At 42.3% G+C, this 18,308-nt stretch overlaps 1 protein-coding gene across 1 annotated transcript; it reads right to left on the minus strand.

Annotated features, from left to right (window-relative positions):
• Positions 1-339: 339 nt before the first annotated feature.
• On the minus strand, positions 340-18,273 carry SLC19A2 (solute carrier family 19 member 2). The gene is made up of 6 exons (XM_019647589.1): positions 17,877-18,273; positions 11,148-11,750; positions 6,020-6,242; positions 4,756-4,948; positions 4,240-4,381; positions 340-2,371 (listed from the first exon to the last, which is right to left on the minus strand). Exons 1-6 carry the CDS (start codon positions 18,081-18,083, stop codon positions 2,243-2,245), a joined length of 1,497 nt encoding a protein of 498 aa, XP_019503134.1. The 5' UTR covers positions 18,084-18,273; the 3' UTR covers positions 340-2,242.
• Positions 18,274-18,308: the final 35 nt, after the last annotated feature.

Here is an 18,308-nt window from a genome sequence, read left to right on the forward strand (position 1 = left end):
TTAGAATTCAGTTAACACGGAAGGGAATGGACTTTTTCGGTTTCTAAAAGGGAGAAAGCTTTAAAAACAGATGAGGTATCAAGATGAAGACCAAGAAAAATAAACAGTGCAATGTGGTGCTAGGAAAACAAGAGAAATAAGGGCAAGTCAAAGGTAAAATCACAGCAATGGGAGAGTGAGTTAACAGGATGACAAGATTAATTGGGGAGGTCAGGTGAGCGGAAGGCTTAATATGAAATTTGTTTTAGGAGAAGTTATTACAAGATTTAAAAGATGTAATCCAAAGGTCCTATGGAAGCAAAAGATACATTTAAAATAATTTTGATTGAAAAGGGAAAATATATTGTAAAATATTTATTTAATAAAAATAATTTTATAATCTGTACAGAATTGAATAAAAAGTACAACAAATTATGTCCACGTCTTTGCAAAACTGTGTACAGTACAACTTGCAGATAGGGTTCAGCATTCTAGGAATATGGCCACACACCAAGATGGCAACTTATTAGTGTCTTAGGTAAGGGAAGGCTCCACCTGTATGCCACAAACTTCGAATTTAATTCCAGGGAAATACTGCTTTGGTAACATGAACAATTTGATTGTACCACAGTCCATTTTTATTTAAAAAATTAAATAAAATCCCTCAAACACCACTTTTTTTTCTACTTGTTTCTGAGTAAACAATTCCCTATGTAGCAAAAAAAAAGACAAAATATAAAATCAGAGGCTGCTACATTTATGACATCACTTCCTCTTCTCTTTCTTAGTGTTCTTTTCTTTTCCCTATATCCAAAAAGAGGTTGAAGAGAAAGGACCTATTCTTATCCTATTAATTTGCTTCTAAAGTTTTTGCTTAAACCAAATAAATACATCAATTTTACAGTCTTGACACTATTCACACTATTTAGCTGTGTCAGTCTAAAAAAGTTAACACCCCAGGTGAAAGCAGCTACCTAGATTCTTTTCAAGATAAGGCAACAAAGTTGGCTTTAAAATAGTTTTCATGTCTCACATATTCTAGCAGCCACTTGGTAGGCTGATCTGAGAATTAAATGTATACAGAATAATATCTTTTCAAGTAACTTGGAAATGGAATCACTAGCAATTGTTATTGTAAGCAAATATTCAAGATGATCTACCCTTAGAAGCAAAGGCAAATTTGATGTACAAAACACAGGAATCAAGTCTATCCTAGTTCCTGTCCCACTGAAATAAATCAAAAAGAGGCTCAGTTTGTGAAAAACACTTGGAATAATCCAACTGCTAATGACATCTTTATCTTGGATAAGAAAGGACAAGTAATATAAAAGCTATAAATGGGGATGAAATTATTTTTAAAAAGACCTTTTCATTTTATTTTGGAAATAAAAGGGAACGCAAATACAAAATGAGCTAGTTGTGTCTTTAACCCATATTCTCCCTTCTCATCATGGAATTAATGGTCCTTCCTACTGAAGAATAAAAGACAGGAAACCTACCTTGAGTTTTCTGATTAGGTCTCTTCATTTAGCTTATTAGCAGGCTTCAAAACTTGCCCTATTTTCTAACTAAATGAGCTTCTCTGGGAAGCATATGAATAATGCAAAAATGTACTTCTTAAAGAAAATCTACACAAATACAGAATTGTCAAGATGGAAACTGAGAATATTTATACAATGAATTTTTTAAAATAACTTAATATTAGAAATGACATATTCCTTACAGGACAGAAAAGCCGAGCAAATACTGCCAGTAACAGAAACAACTTGCATCTGTAGAAACAAACACGACTAACAGAAATAAGAACGAAACTGAACAGAGGCGGGGGCTGGTAGCACGTATTTCTGTCCTGATCTGTAACATCTTGTGGCCCCTGTGAAGCCCTGGTCCCACCAGGCCAAACTTCTGGCACATCAGATACAGGAGTACTCGACCTATGACACACCAGACTCACTCGCTATCAAGTATACAACACCACGTGCTGCTTGATTGCACTTGATTACTTGGTTTTCAAAATCAAGTTCACTTTTGAATCAGATTAAAGCCATCCTTCAATAACCCACAAAATAAACTTTACTTCTGGTTCCTCTGAACAGTATTATGTTACTATAGGACACAGAGAGGACACAGGTATAGTCAATTGGCTGCTCTGAAGCCATGAAATGCACATTCATATATATGTGTCTACACCTTAAAAAATTAAATATCTCGAGCGACAGTTGCTGTGCAGAGTTCTTGCTATAAGAAGCTCATCGGTAGTGCATTACGAAGTGGTTACTTGAGAACTTGATTCTGGATCTTCCTGCTTTCTGTATTTCTTCATGACAGTGACTGCACCATTAGCCAGGAAAACCACAGCGATGAGTGCAAAATAGCCAGCGTAGATCAGGAACTAAAGAGGGGGAAAGAGTTTACAGAATTAGCAAGGAGAAGATGAGCTGTTGGGGTACATATATGTAAACATGATCTATAATTAAAGGTATATTCAGTTTCTCAATCAAACTACCAAAACCACTGTGTGCTGCTCCCCCCACGTGCCAGGTACTGAAGACACCGAGTGCAAATCCTGACGACACCTTCACTAGCTGTGTGACCTTGGTTGAGATACTTAATCTCTGAGCCTTGACTTCATTTACGAAATGGAATTGATATTTCCTACTTCACAGGGTTGTTGAGAAGCCATGAGGTCATGTATGTAATTGTTTGTTAGCACAGCGCTGATACTATTGTGTTTATTTTTGTTGCTGATGTTGTAACTGAATCATGGTCTCTACCCTCAAGCTGATAGGTGGGTATGACTAACAAGCCAAGTTCTGAAGATCAAGAACTTCTGTTCTTCCCTAAAAGAGGACAGTAGAAGGTCAAGTATATTTCATTGTAGGGTTACTTTTTATAAGAATCATCTCTAAACCCACTTTGTAATGTGACTATAGTTTATCAACATCTTTGCTGTCTTACTAAACACTTACAAGCTGGTTCATAGGCGCAGTAAGAGTCGCTCTAAGTCTTTCACAGGATTTTTAAAATTTGGATACATTTTCCTACAGGAAACCTGTTAATCGTGACAGAGTTTCAGCACAGCCCACAAAATTCTAGTATTCCACATGTTTGAACCCACCATTTTTATAGCAGGATGACAAGGACTTAAGTTTCTCTCCCACCCTCTATCTCAAATGTAAGCAGCTAACCCTTGAGGTCTTCTCGAGGCTTTCACTGCTGGTGGCAGTTGGGAACCACACAGAAAATCACAAGCTCCCACTGCTCTGCACCCCGCCCCGCCGGCCTTTCTGAGGCAGCGAGATGCAGAGGGAGACAGTCTGTGTAGAGTCAGGTGCTGGTGTAAGTCCTGTCTCTGCCACACGGCTGCTGACAGTGTGGCCTGAACCAACACTGGCTCTTACTGAGCCCTCAGCCTCCTTTTCTCCAAGTCTAGTCCTGACAACTGCAAACTTCTATATAAAGTACCTGCCACATAGAAAGTGCTCAATGCACATTACCTCTCATTATTATTTTTCTTTTAGATCTCTTCAGTGAAAACAAAGTTAATTACTGATAATGCGTTGGGTATTTGTAGTCTCAGAAAACTAATACATAAATATGGAGGGAATAATGGAGAAGGGCTCATACAGCCTGGGCTGGGGAAGGCACTTTTTGATTTAGTGTCCATTTTGCCAAAGTACAGAGCAAGCCCCACCTACAAACTCACAATGCCTGAAGGCAGGTACAACCACACAACTCCTGAATGAAGGGAAGTGGCCACACCGCCATGGGTGTTTCTGCAGGTGTTCTCAGTAGGTCACGTGTTCAGAATCATAATGCTATTTATCAACAGCAAGTCATGACCTTGGTATCTGGGTGAGGGGGATTTTAAACAAAGAAGGGAAGAGGCTCAGAGAGAGCTGTGGGTGAAGGAGGGCATCTCAAACATGGGGTGCGGTATTCCAGGGACAGAATTAGAAAGGGAGGGGAACAGTCGGTGAGGAAGCAGACGAGCTCCGCCTAGGAGGAGCCACCGTCACCCCTCAGCGCCGCCGAGCTGCTCAGCTACAATCAGAAATGTTCTGGGGCCTCATTAAAAAGACGATGGTCCCGACGTGCTCCAGGTAGCAAAGAACAACGGGTGGGGTGGCTGAGGGAAGGGGGGATCTTTTCCTTTGATTTTACATCCGTCTGTACTGTTTGAACGTGTTTTCATCGGGCACGCTCCACTTCGTCACCCTGATCGCGTCGTAACATCTGCGGTGCCCACATGGATCTTACCTGAGTGGTAATTTCTAAGCCAAGGCCACTGGCGTCAACCACAATGAGCGTGAGCACCGTCTGCAGTCCCAGGGCGATGAAGGTGTTCACCCCAAACACCAGGGCATAGCGCTCCATGCTGAGGTTTGCAGCGATCTGGAAACTGAAAACACAGAATGAACAGACAGAATTCCTTCCTGGGCGGTTCCAGTTTTTCACTCTAACTGTGAAGAGCACCCCCTTCTGGAAACAGCAAGAACCCATGAAGGAGGAAATGAATGAACCTTGTCCCAGGGCTCCCTCCAGTCTGCAGAGGTAACAGTGCTTCCTTCCAGGCCGAGCCCTGTGCTTCCTCACTCACTAGTTCCTCCATTTTTAATTCTGTCCTTGGAACGCTGTACCCCATGTTTGGGATGCCCTCCATCATCTCACAGCGCTCTGAGTCTTTTAACTAGAAGATTTAATTTCTTTGTAAAGAAACCAAAAAGCTTGTTCTGTCACAACTTTTGCTAAGGCTTCTCTGGAACTGAAACTTACGTTGCTATGGTGATGAGTAACATGTAGATGATTCTGAAGACAACGTAGGACGCGTAGCACACCCAGATGTTCCCCGCAGTGTCCATGATGTACACCGCAGCGGCGATCAGCAGAGAAAACAGTGACAGAGTCATTTCTCCCCAAGTTGACCAGGATATTTTTATGTGCCCAACTGCAAACACAGCAACAGCACCTACCAAACAAAAGAGAAGTAAATCTAGTTATTCTGCTAAATCAATACCATTTCAATCAATTAAAAGTCAGGTGATTACATGTTAGGGGCTTGGAACTTATAAAAAGGTTAACTCAGGATTACAGAGGACCTTTAAAGTCAGGCAGAGAATTTGGACTTGATGGAATAAATAATATGGAGCCAGTAGGATGACGAGAGATGAATTGGGGCAGTTGGCAGGGAGAGGGCAAAGGAGGCCACAGGCCCAGGGATGCCACTAAGGAAAAGCTTCCAAGGCCCAGAGGCAAGAGTCAAAAAGAACTGTGGCTTCGAGCTTGGCACCATGGCAGGACAGGTGATCTCTTCTCCTAACTAGGAGCAGCTGAGAACATGGCAGATGGGCATCCCTACCCTTCGGTAAAATGATGGTGATTTTAGCTAAAATCTGTGGCGTGCTTTCCAAGTGCTAGGCACAGTCTACGTGTTGACAGAAATCATGTGAAGTCTCCCAAAAACCTTACGAGGTCGGCCAACAATTAGAAAGGGACAGTAGAGTCCGACCGTCAGTGACGAGTTCCAGTCTTTCCTGCTTACCATCCGTATGACCTCGGACAAGTTGAGCACACATCTGTCCGCAGTTTCCTTAACTGTGCAGTGGGGGTAACAACCGCACCCTTCTCAGGCATTTTGTGAGGGTCGAGTTAATATATAATACATAAAGCCCTTAGGTTTAGCACCTAGCACATATTAACATAGCATACAATAGCTATTGTTTAAGTATTGTGTATTGCTACTCAGTTTTACATCATGCACCAAAAGCACCTCGTAAATCAGAGATGATGGAAATGTGGATATGACATCATTGCATTAGGTTTCCCAAAGGTTATAAAGAATTCTAGTTTGTTAATCTAACCCTTCACCCCTTGAGCACTTCTAAATTCTCCCCCTAATTATAAAGTCAGAGCTCAGAGTAAGTCAGTCGTTCTTTGGGGCCACTTCGACTTTGGGAGGGCAGACAAATCTGACAACAGCTGACTTACCTACCAGCGGAACCCCACTCCCGGCCACCCCCAAACGTGCTGTGGGGCTTACCCAACAGTGTTGAAACGGCCTCCACACCGCCGTTGTAGATAGCAGCATGGCGAGAAGGCAACACCTGCTCCCACAGGCCTTGTGTGTAGTTCACGACTTGAAAATAGCCGCAGGTGGAAAGGGCCCACCACACCGACCAGCAGAGCAGAGGGCGAGAGGAGTAGCATAGCAGGAAATCATTCCACAGCACCTTCAGCACGAGCAGCCGGTCTGGCTTAGGCTCCTACACAGCAGAGGGGAAGAAAGGTCCAACATGATGACACAGATGGCACAGAAAGCAAGTGGATAGACTCTGTTCTATGTAACAGGCTTCCTCTTTCCTTGTGAGAACACACATGCATATAAACTCAGCAGTTATATTTATCCTCCCGGGGAAAAAACCTCACTCGCATGCATTTTTTATTGTAAATGCTCTATGAACATTAGCACAGATGTATTGAATCACCCAGCCAAGGATGTAGTTTACAAAACGAATGTAGAAAGATCGTCAGAGATGGCATACTGGAGCCAAAAGGATACGACATTCCACGTCTCCCTGTGGCTGCAAGCAGCATTAAGAATCCGCAGGAATTGGTAACCCTATTATTAATAAATCACTGTTCTGATGGTCCCTCAGCGAGAGTCTCCTGTTCTTATTACTAACAGAGTCATTGAACAGTAATAGTTAAGGGAGAAATCTTAGAAATAGACCAGAACATTAGCAGTTCTCTTTGGGCAGTGGGCTAATTAGTGATTGTCATTTTCTTCCTCATTCTTTTCCTGTTACCCTGTATTATAGGAAATATTACTAATATAATGAAGTAACATGGCTATAATACTATGCTTATCATCAAGTGAATCAGGACATTGCTGAGCTCTGCACCATCCCTAGACTATGCCAAGAAGTCAGTATGAGATTGCAGACACCCCATGAGTCCTCTCCGATCCACTGTCTCAAAGGTCTGATCTACCAAAGGCGGCTGCAACTCCTGAGGCTTGCTCAGAACATAGGAAATGGTACTTTTGTGGTGAACACGAAAAGGCAAAACGGGAGAATCCAGGGGGACCAAAGGGGAGCTGACCACGAAGTAGCATGTCAGAGCCAGGATGTGTGACAGGAGCATGTTACAGGGTCACGACACCCATGGAAGCAGCATGATTCAACCCTCTCCGTGGAGGCCACCTGTCCTGCGTGACATGAGAACCTCCAGGTGTAAAAAGATTACTCAATCCTGCAATCAGCCCCTTTCCTTTATTTTTTAACTGAGGTATAATTGACCTATGATATATTAGTTTCAGGTGTACAACATGATTCAATATTTGTATACTCTGCAAAATGATCACAACATCTGTCACAATACAGTTAAAAATTTTTCTTGTAATGAGAACTTTAAAGATCTGTTCTCTTAGCAACTTTCAAATATGCAATACAGTATGCTGAACTAGTCACCATGTACATTCTATCCCCAGGATTTATTTACAACTAGAAGTTTGTACCTTTTGACCCACTTCACCTATTTCACCTACCATGCAACCCCCTCCTCTGGCAACACAAATCTGTTCTCTGTGTGTATGAGCTTGTGTGTGTGTTCTGTTTTTAGATTCCAAATATAAGTAAGACCGTATGGTATTTTCTTTTTTTGACTTATTTCACTTAGCGTAATGTCCTCGAAGTCCATCCATGTCGCAATGACAATAATTCACTCTTTTTCATGGCTGAATATTTATATAGTTCTCTCTCTCTCTCTCTCTCTCTCTCTCTCTCTCTCTGTCTCTCTCTGTCTGTCTGTCTGTCTCTCTCTCTCTCTCTCTCTCTATATATATATATATATATATATCCCTTCTTTATCCATTCATCCATTGATGGACACAGGCTGTTTCATATCTTGGCTATTGTAACAATGCCGCAATAAACACAGGGGTGCAGATATCTTTTAAAGTTAGTGTTTTCTTTTTCTTTAGTTAAATAACCAGAAGTGAAATTGCTGGGTTATAAAGTTGTTCTATTTTTAATTTTTTGAGCACCATCTATACTGTTTTCCATAGTGGCTGCACCAATTTACATTCCCACCAACAGTGCACAAAGGTTCCCTTTTCTTCACATCCTCGCCAACACTTGTTATTTACCTTTTTGAGAACAGCCATTCTAACAGGTGTGAGTTAATGTCTCGTTGTGGTTTTGATTTGCACTTTCCTGATGATTAGAGATGTTGAGCATCTTTTCATGTACCTGTTCACCATCTGTATGTCTTCTTTAGAAAAATGTCTATTCAGATCTTTTGCCCATTTTTAAAATTGGATTGTTAGGGTTTTTGTTTGTTTGTTTTGCTATTGAGTTGTATGAATTCTTTATATATTTTGGATGTTAACCGCTTATCAGATCTATGATTTGCACATATTTTCTCCTATTCAGTAGGCTGCCTTTTCATTTTGTTGACTGTTTCTGTTGCTGTGCAGAAGCGTTTGAGTTTGATGTCTTCCCACCTGTCTATTTCTGCTGTTACTGCTTTTGCTTTTGGCGTCAGATTAAAGTCACTGCGAAGACCACTGTCAGGGAGCTTATGCCTCTGTTTTCCTCTAGGAGTTTTATGGTTTCAAGGTCTTAAATTCGAATCTTTAATCCAGTTTGAGTTAATTTTTGTGTAGCTCTTTCTTTCAACAGAACCTTTTAATAGGTATAGTTCGATGTTTACAATTCCAAATTAAATGCCACTTTTTACTTATCTCCTCTATGTGCAGAGGGAGATTTGTCTATAGTCAAACCAATGGCAAGAAGGAAATTTTTGAGAATAAGTCTGACAAGCTTGAAGAAAAGTCAGAATATGGTTCTATCAGTCAGGACTGCCCTTTATTCTGATTTTCAGGGCCGGTTCCTTTATGTCACTCAGGTCTCAACTCAGAGATCATATTTTCAGAAAGCTATTCAAAACTCTTAGCAATCATTACTTCTCCACACCACTTGCTGGCCCATTACCCTGTTTATTTTGACTCCTACTTCATTTTCCCTTTCTATTAAATCAGGATCAAACCACCTACCTGCCTACAAACTCTTCTTTACCGTAATTACTACAATCATGATTTATGCTTCAATTATGGGCTTTGTCAACCTAAAATGGTACTGCAATCTCCAAAATCCATATTGACTTTCCTTCATGTTTGTCAAAGATAAACAGCAATTTTAGGGCTGTACGGACTGCTTGCCTGGTACGGCATCAGCAATAGAGGCGAGGACATCATGGGACTGACTTGAATCTTAATTTTTACCACACTGTAGCCAACATGACGGTTCTGACTATTTTGTCACCCCAGCAAAAGACTACATGGAGCAAAGTACAGATGGAAGTGAATCTCGCATATACCCTTAATTTATGTTTAGGAGTATATTTGTTAATTCTGTACAAGTCACTAATCTCTGAGCCCAATCCTTATCTCTAGAATGAGGGGGTTGATGAGATCTAAAGTCCCTTGTAACTTTTAGATTCTCTGATTGTTCTCTGACCTATGCTTAGAATCACTTCTAACTCTAAAATTTTATAATTGTTCTGCATGTCAAGTACTGACATTTTGCATATCTATAAGCAACAAACATTAAGTTGGTCTAGGACAGAGTTTTTTAAACTGTAGGTTTCAACTTATTAGTAGGCAATAAAATCAACTTAGTGGGCAATGATTGCATTATAAAAATAAACTATACGGAATGTGACAGAATAAAGTATTATGTTGTAAAACCTTTGTTTCAGTTATATATACAATATATACATACCTCTGTATGCACTGGTTGCTATGTAAAACGTTTCTTAGTATGTTTCTTATTCATGTTCAAAAAAGTTTAAAACTCACTGGTCTATAAAAATTTTTAGAACTATGGCTATATGTTCATATTTAAAATATATATGTATAAACAAATTAATCTTAGCTAAAAGCATTTTAACACATTTGAAACAGATTTTTTTTAAAGGTTCTTATACTTTTTTCCTACTGCATGAGATCTAGCAAATGATTACACATTCTTCTTTTCCCCCCTCATCAACTTTGTTGATCCTCCAACGTCACTTAACAAATTATGAAGAAATCAGCATTTCACTTCTAATTAGTCCCGGCAACTTTCACTGAAGTTGCCCTAATAATCCAAGTGAGTTTCCTGATGTGTCACCCACTGGGATGATAACCTAAATTTCAAGTAGTAACCAGACGTGAAAAATGAGAGTGGGCAAGAGAGTCATTTTCAATGGAAGCAATCTGGGTTAACTCCAGGAAAAGAGCCAAAGACTATTTATGTTGGTCCTTTACTCTCACCCGGCCTGGCCTGCAAAGCTTACGGAGTTCACTTTTATGTCTGACAGAGCCCGCCTACAAAGCTTGAATGTTAATAGGCTTATTTCCAAACACTTCCCAGAAAAGCTAGGACTAATTCAGTATGTTTGGGACGAATCTTGCCCCCCAGAGCTTATAACCTGATAGAAAGATATCACGCTTTCATTTTTTTTAAAAAACGGTGAATGACTGGGGAAGGCAACGAACCATCCTGGCTAGAGAGAATAGATGGATGAATTATTCTGATGCCCTACCTTACTTCTAAGAGACAATTTCATAGTCACACTTCTAATATTATCACTAAAAATTTTCCTCTTTTCATTCTCTTCTTCTATATTATTCATTACTACCCCACTTTGGCAAAGTATCATTTGAAATTAAATATCAAGATATCATTTCCAGCACAGAAGAGGAAGAGGATTCCTACCCTTAAATACTCTGGGCTTCAATTCACAAACTGGAGGTAGATATTCATCATCTACTGGAATCATTTCATCTATTCATTTAGCAAAATTTTCTGAGTGCTGTTTTTGGATGCCAAGTTTGGGGATTGAAAGATGAAGAAGAGACAGCTCCTAAGACATTTCTGACACAAGCAAAATATGTGCCAGTCTGAGCTTGAAGGTCATTCACTCCAAGGGGAAAAACATTTGTCATCGCTAATTTAAATCAACCTTAACTTGAATCAATGAATGAATGAACCAACCGGCCAACTCAGGATGAAGCCTGAATGCACATGAATACGAGGTGTAGCAAGAGGGGGCTTCCTGTCTGGCTTTCCCCACTGCTCTGGCCCCTAGAGTAGCAACCACAAGACACGTGAGGCTGAACTTACTGGTTCCTCCACGGGAGGCTCTTCCACATTTAGAGGGATTTTTGACTCAAGGTCCTCCCACCCGGGAAGGTGGTTAGATGCTGACGTGTCAGTGACAATGCCGCCGTTTTGTACCTTGATTCCATTCACTCCCTGGCAGGCGGGATGAACATGGTGAAAGAAAAGGCTCTTCTGCGGCATCGGCAGAAACCAGGCGACAGCGAAAGCCACAGAAACACAGGTGAGAGAGATGACATTCAGGCTAAACAGGGTCCAGTCTGCCACGGAGACGAGGATCTGCCCTAGGACAGAGCCCACTGTGAAGCCTACCAAGGTGGCACTTCGACAGTAACTTGTGACTTTCTGGTACTTGCTCAGGTCTACCACACTGTAGATGTAAGAGTAGTAGGCGATCTCAGTGGCTGTGGCGATGCCGTAGAAGAATTCCAGGAACTGCACGGCCAGCAGCCCCTGGGCGTAGAGCAGCATGAACCACGTGACGATGAGGCTGAGCCCCTGCAGCAGGATCACGGGCTTGTAGCGGAGGTAGTCTGTGGCGAGGAACACGGGGAACAGCAGCAGCAGGTAAGAGTACGTCCAGACCGGGTAGATCTCATTGAAGACCTGAGAGAAGCAGAGGACACAACCCGTCAGTGACACCAAAGGACCTGGAATAGTCACAACTTGTTCTTCTAAAACAGCCTACCCACACCTCAAATACCTCATCCTTCTGAACTGAAGAACTCTCAACGGCAGTTCTATCATTGTTTGGAATATACTTCCCCATTTGTGCCCTGTCATCTTTTTCTTAAAATCCGCCCCATTCATCAAGGCCTCGTTCAAAGTCTTCCTCATCCTGGAAGACTGCTGGAGCTGACAGCATTTGTACCCCAACATTCAAAGCTGTCTTGATAGTGCTTTGTATCTGTCAGGCTCCCCAGTTACCTCATAGCACTGGTTCTTAACCATGGTTGCACATTTCCCAACGAGCTTTTAAACATTTTGGATTCTCAGCCATAAGCATTTTTTTTAAATGCCCCAGGAGATTTAATATTTAAGGGTGGACTCTTCTGCACAACTTGACAGCCAGCATACTCTTTAGAAGATACTTGGCTCAATAAATGCTTTGGAATCGTCGTCAGTTCTTACTTTGAGCCACCGAATGCGGAACCTTGATCCTACTGTTTGATTGATTAGGATTGATTTGATTTCTCTGACTTTAAATTTCATTTCTTTGCAGGCACAGGAATAAGTAAAGAGGGGAAAACTGTCGGAATAGCTATCTGTGGGTGATAGGATTATGGGCAACTTTGATGTCCTTCTCTTTGCTTGTTTATAATGTGAAAAAAAAACAAGTGTTTGCTGTTTTCTTTTTAATGTATTTTTCAGATGGGGACATAGTAAAAATAATATTTAAAATAAGCTTTAAACCATTAAGATCCCAGATAGAAATTCAGTTCCATCATTTGCTACAGGATCCTAGGCAAGTTTCTTTTAGTTCCCTTTAGACTTAATCTCCATTATCAGTAAACGAGGGATAAGACCTACACCGCAGGGTCATTTCTTGCAAGGAGTAAATGAGAGAATACATGTAAACCTCTTAATCCACTTCATCCATTGGTCTGAACACTTGAGGACTAAAGCAGACACACAGACCACTTGGCACAACATGAATGAACGAAATTAACTGAACTGTCATCCTCTTCTTCCAACAACAGTCACTGCAGGAGACTTTTCCCTCTTATTCCTGCTCAGCGTCTAGCAAGCTCCTGGGGGTGTAAGTCAGTCAGTTTGTAAACAATCATTTCAAAATCCGGATCAGTGTCCCCAATTTTTAAGTGCTTTCTCAAAGGTCGTTTTGGTAACAGGCTAAATACTTTGTGATGGAGCAACACAATCCTAGACTTTGAAAATAGAAGTTTAAGGATGACTTTCTTTTTAACTCTCATGTATATACCTCAGTTTACCAAGTGTAAAATGGGCTCACTGTTTTAAGGTTTTAGAGGAACAATAAAGTAAACAATTGCTGTCAAATCTTTCGCCAGTGCAGAGCACAACTATAAAAGCAAAACAATCTGAAATGTATTCCAGACTTGACTTGTTTCTGACTGGCCCAATACCAAGTGGTTTGTCCAGCAGCCTCACCTTCATGGATTTGGCCTAATTTGTGTTTGTAAGTCATTTCGCAACCTCCACTTGAATATGTGCATGAAAAAATAATCGAGAACTATAAAAATGATTCTTATTCAAAAAGTACAGAAAATTTAGTAAACGAGGAACGAAGTGCTCTTGGCTGGCATAACCAGAGCGAAAGATGAAAGCCAACAGGAATAACCTTGAGATGAAGGCCAGGAAGGGTGAAGGTTCCCAACAGGCTTTTCAGTTATCAACTTCCCACTCCTTTTGTGCCTCTAGTTTTGCAGATACGCTCCAACAGTTTTCCAAAGTTTGCAAGTGCCTCCTGTTTGACTCAGCATGTTTCTTCACCTGGCCATTTCCCCAACGTGTTTTTCCCAACACACCACACGAAGCTGTGAGCCATACACCTTTCCTTTAAAATACCCTCTAGCACCTCCTCCAACACCCCGTCTGCTTTTGTTTTCTACACCTCTTCAGACTTTAATTGACTTCTTCACTAGTCCTATGCTCTGTACTGAAACATGTTATATACCTTTCAATAACTGTTGTCCCAAAATGATTAACTGCCAAGTTTTCATTACATAAATCTTATCCTTTTAATTAACAACTTAAAGTGCCCATACTTATAAGACTGTTTCTAGTACTAATACAAAACCACAATCTAGATAATAAAGATGATGAAAAGTAACATTGCCAGATTTGCAACGCCAAGTAGAAACAAAAATAAAGACAAGAGGGGGAGAAAGACCAGATGGGTTCTCCTTAGCGTACTCTAAATACGAAATGAGGCTTTCTTCCAATGAGAGAGATAAGCCATGATGAATGCCCTTGTCACAGTATCACCAGCATTATAACAGCGAAGCTCCACTGAGGGGCTGCATGCTGTGCTCTTCACCTTACCTGCATGATTTCCTCTAACCCACACAACAACCCTAATCGGGAGATGCTTTTATCCTCTCTATTTTACAACTGAGAAAACTCGCCCTTAGAGAAAGGTGAAGTAACTTGTCCAAAGTCACCCCAGCTAGTAACTGGCAGAACTGAACCCCGATATTCTGAATCTACTACACTACACTTAAATGTCTCGTTTTTCCAGTCAGAAAACCATTACTCATCATCTGTTTCAGGGTTGCCTGTAATGCCTACAGCAGCTTCTTCTGCCTGAATTGAGGTGCTTTTGCAGAGCATTCATGAAGAGACCACACCACCTCCAGAGTGTAGACACTGGGTCTCCAAAGACCCCTTCTCTTTCAATGCCTCCAAAGAGAAGCTGCTACAGCAGAAAATGCTTTCGGGAGGAATACTTTGAATCTTGAATAAAATTGCACACATTACAGACTCTTATTGTCCAGACCTGGGACATGCCTTCTTATCTCAGGTAAAATCGGCCATGTGAGCAAAGGGAACTGATTTTATTCTAAGTTACTTTTCACAACTCTGGCTCTGAGTTAGTTTGTGCTTTCCTTTGAGACAAAAAGTCAAGGCGAAACAGATGTTCAATTTTAATTTATAATTCAGATGTAGACTTAGAATCAAGTTTCAATTAAACAACTAGTTAATAAGCACTTATTTGCACAACACTGTTTTCAAGCTGTGTGGAGATTACCTAAAAAGAAGAAGAAAAAAGAAAAAGAATAAAATGAAGTCTTGGTTCTCCAGGAGTTCTGAACCTACTGAGGAATACACGTACACACATTATTGATCGGGGAGATAGGAAATATGGGGTTGCGTCTGTGAGATGGACCTTGAAGGATAAGGAAGTGAGAGGCTAACAGAAAGATATCAACAGATATCAACAGGCAGAGATCACATCTTCGAGTACAGACCAACAGATGAGACTGTGGATATGCTGAAGTTATAACATGGATTGAACCCGGGTATGTGAAAGAGGCGAGGGAAAGAAGGATGTAGTGAATGGGAGGTAAGGATGCTACACACGTAACAGCCAGATTCTGCAAGGCTCTGAATATCAGGCAGAACAGGTGGAATGTTTTTTTAAAAAAAATCAAAGAAAGGTAGTGTGTGTCTGTCAAATCATATGCTGAAAAAGATGAAAGGATAAAAAAGGTTTTGGACATAAAGAAATGTATTTTATTAAAAGTCTGGCTTTCGACTATTGGAATACAGTCACATCTTAACCTGTTTAAAACGTATAAAGTGGTACCTAAAGCAAGTTAAGGTTTTTCCTGAAATATAAGAAAAAAAACCCTTTGAGGGTAGAAAAATAGAGGAAATTCTGTCCTTTCTTTCCTCGTTTTGTCTTTGGACGTGACTAACAATAGCTCTGTTTAAGATGATCCAACTTGGCCCTTCTAACATCTTTTAGGAGGAAATACAAACTTCAACAGAAATATCACTGACCATGATTAGAGACATTCACTTCACCTAAAAATCATGTACTATTTTTTATTAAGGACTCAGTCTGGAAGGAGAACACATTGTTCTTTTTACTCCGGTTATTAGATATTAAAAAAAAAAAACACCGGAAGAGGGTGACCAGAGCCACACTGTGCGTAACCCACAGACGGCAGTGATTCCCAAGTCCTCAGGGACAAGTGACAACCCTTCCCAGACTACTGTTCTCTCCAAACCCTGCCCTCTTCCTCATCTAATTTGCAATAGCAGAAGTGAGCTATGCTTTTGTTACACAACCAGCAAACAGGTACTGGGCCTGGCACCCCTGGTGTATTCCTATGCCCCCTGAACATACTTCACTCACCCTAGAAGACTTTCTGGTAAGACAGGGCACGTGATGGCACATCACACAGCAACTCTCTGCCCAGCGCACATGACAAAACAGATCGGCTTTCAAATATCAACACTGAGAATGTTTCTCCCCCACGCACTTCTGCTCCTCGGTCGGGCCAGGTGCACAAAGTGCAGATCACATGGCCGTTCACATGAAACTTTAATTATTAGCAGCTCACGAGCAGTATCATTTCTGCTTCAGTGGCAACACCTCAGAGCCCATGGTGGTTCTCAGTGTCCAGGATCATCCTCTCTCGTATTTACTGCAGTCATTTTCTTCTTACGCAATCATTCTGTTCACAAGAGTTGGCCCTTTCCATTTTACTGTTGCTTTTAGCCAATATTAAAAGTCAAAAAGGTAATGAATAACTGTGAAGGCCCCTTGTGGAGTGGTGCATAAGACTGAGAAATAGACAATTCAAAGTTGGGTCAAAGTCAGTAATGTTCACTAGAGGTGAAACAATGAGAAACTCAAATGAAACCCGCAATCCTGGATTCAACACTGACTTTCAATACCCTGTTTAAGTGCCCTTGGAAATGGAGGAGCAATGCATGCAACAACCAAGGGGGCTATGAGTAACTACATTCTGCTCTAACCTGTTATGCAGGCACACTGAGTCGCTAAGCAAAAGAGGTGGCTACTAACCACAGGGAGAAGAGTGCAGTTCAGGTGGGAGGAGTATTTCACCGCAAAGGGAGGCGAAGCGGGCATAGGAAAAAAGGACCAGATAACAAGTGCCCACTCAGCTTTTACCCTCTGTCGTGTTCCAGAAAGGAATACCTGACCTCAGTTCTCAGGCTTTGTTGTGTGTTCGAGGGAGAGGAACCTGCTTTGTTGTTGGTTCTGTGGGGAGCTCTTTGAGTTTAGTTCCTTTTTTCAGTTAATGTCTTTCTTTTTCAAAACGCAAGTGTTGAGATTGACCACACACTTGGAAGAGTTAAACACATTTTAAAGTACACAGGCGCCCTTCTGAAGTCTTTTACTTATAAAGCCCTCATCTAAGGAAAATCAATCAGCATGAGGTGCTTGATCATGAACTATGGGCTCTCAATGACTCGGAACACCACAGAGGTACAGAAACTTTGCAAGATCTCACCAGGCAGTTGAGCAGCACAACTAACATCTGTGAAGCAACAATTCGCGATGCAAGAAAAACTATAATTAAGTGCCACTTCGGAGATACCATCTAAGTATCTGTTTTAATCCCAGAAGGTGGGGTGGGGGTGGGGGTGGGGGACAGCATAGCTTGGGACACAGTCTCACCCAACTAAAAGTCGAGCCAAATTAAGGTGATGGATTCGTGGTGTCCTGTACTGTCCTTATTGTAAGGGAAGAAAGGAAGAGCGTGCAGTTGGGGGGAGGGCAGATCCTTTCAGAAAAGCAGGGGTTGGTTACTCAGCGTCTGGTTCCCTACATTCAGTCAACAAATATTTACAAACCCTTTACCATGTCCAAAGTACAGCTTGCTGTTTTTACTTTTTTTATCCAAATATAGCCCCCTTTCCCTCCTCTTCCCCGACCCCCAGGAGGAACTGCTGGATCAGTCTAATCAGAGGGGGGTTAAGCTACTTTACAACTACCTACAAATCAGCCTGAAGCCAACGTGCACGGGGGCTCCCGACCCGCGCCGGAGCCCTTCGCACAAGTCACGCCCTATTAATGCCAACGGACAGAAAAAGAGCATGAATTAATGCAACGCACAGCAAGGCGCCGCCTCCCAACCGGGCAAAGTCACAAATCTCTGTCCAGAACGGCTCCCGCGCGGCTCAAGCGCCTTTCTCGGTCCTTTCTTGAATCGCATCCTCCCCGCACCCTTTCCGCCCGCTCGGGTGATCCCGGGCCCGCCCGGCCGCCGCGCGTACCTGTCTCTCCGTCAGGTTCTTGTCTGGCCCCAGCAGGTAGGGGGTCAGGAAGGGCTCGGACGGCCTGAGGCTGGCGAAGAAGCCGTAAGTGCAGAGCAGCGCGGTGGGCAAGACCCAGCACTCGTGGGGGACCCGAGCGGTGCGCAGGAGCATGGTGGCCGCCGTCGCCGCCGCCGCCCGCCGGGACACCGGGCCGGGAACATCCATCCGGGGCGCGAGGGGCGGGGTCCCGGCCCGGCCCCTTCCTTCTCTTTTTCCTCTTCGGCCAACTGGAGTGAGGTCCAAGCGTTGCCCCAGCGCGGGGACCTGTCACAACACGTGGCGCCTCCCCTCGGAAGCGCCGGGCTGTTCTGGGTAGCCCGCCGGCCTTCTCCGTCCTGCGCGCCTCACATGTCTAAGCGCGAAGCTCCGCGGACAAGGAGATACGCCCTA

Source organism: Hipposideros armiger, unplaced genomic scaffold (assembly GCF_001890085.2).
Source record: "Hipposideros armiger isolate ML-2016 unplaced genomic scaffold, ASM189008v1 scaffold_6, whole genome shotgun sequence".
Lineage (NCBI taxonomy): Eukaryota > Metazoa > Chordata > Mammalia > Chiroptera > Hipposideridae > Hipposideros > Hipposideros armiger.

Excerpts from the sequence above, each read along its gene's own strand:
- SLC19A2 (XM_019647589.1), bottom strand. The coding sequence starts at position 18,083 with ATGGATGTTCCCGGCCCGGTGTCCCGGCGGGCGGCGGCGGCGACGGCG. Across the intron at positions 11,751-17,876 it reads AGAACCTGACGGAGAGACAG|GTCTTCAATGAGATCTACCC; the intron begins GTACGCGCGGCG and ends TGCTTCTCTCAG. Across the intron at positions 4,382-4,755 it reads TTACTCATCACCATAGCAAC|TTTCCAGATCGCTGCAAACC; the intron begins GTAAGTTTCAGT and ends CTGTGTTTTCAG.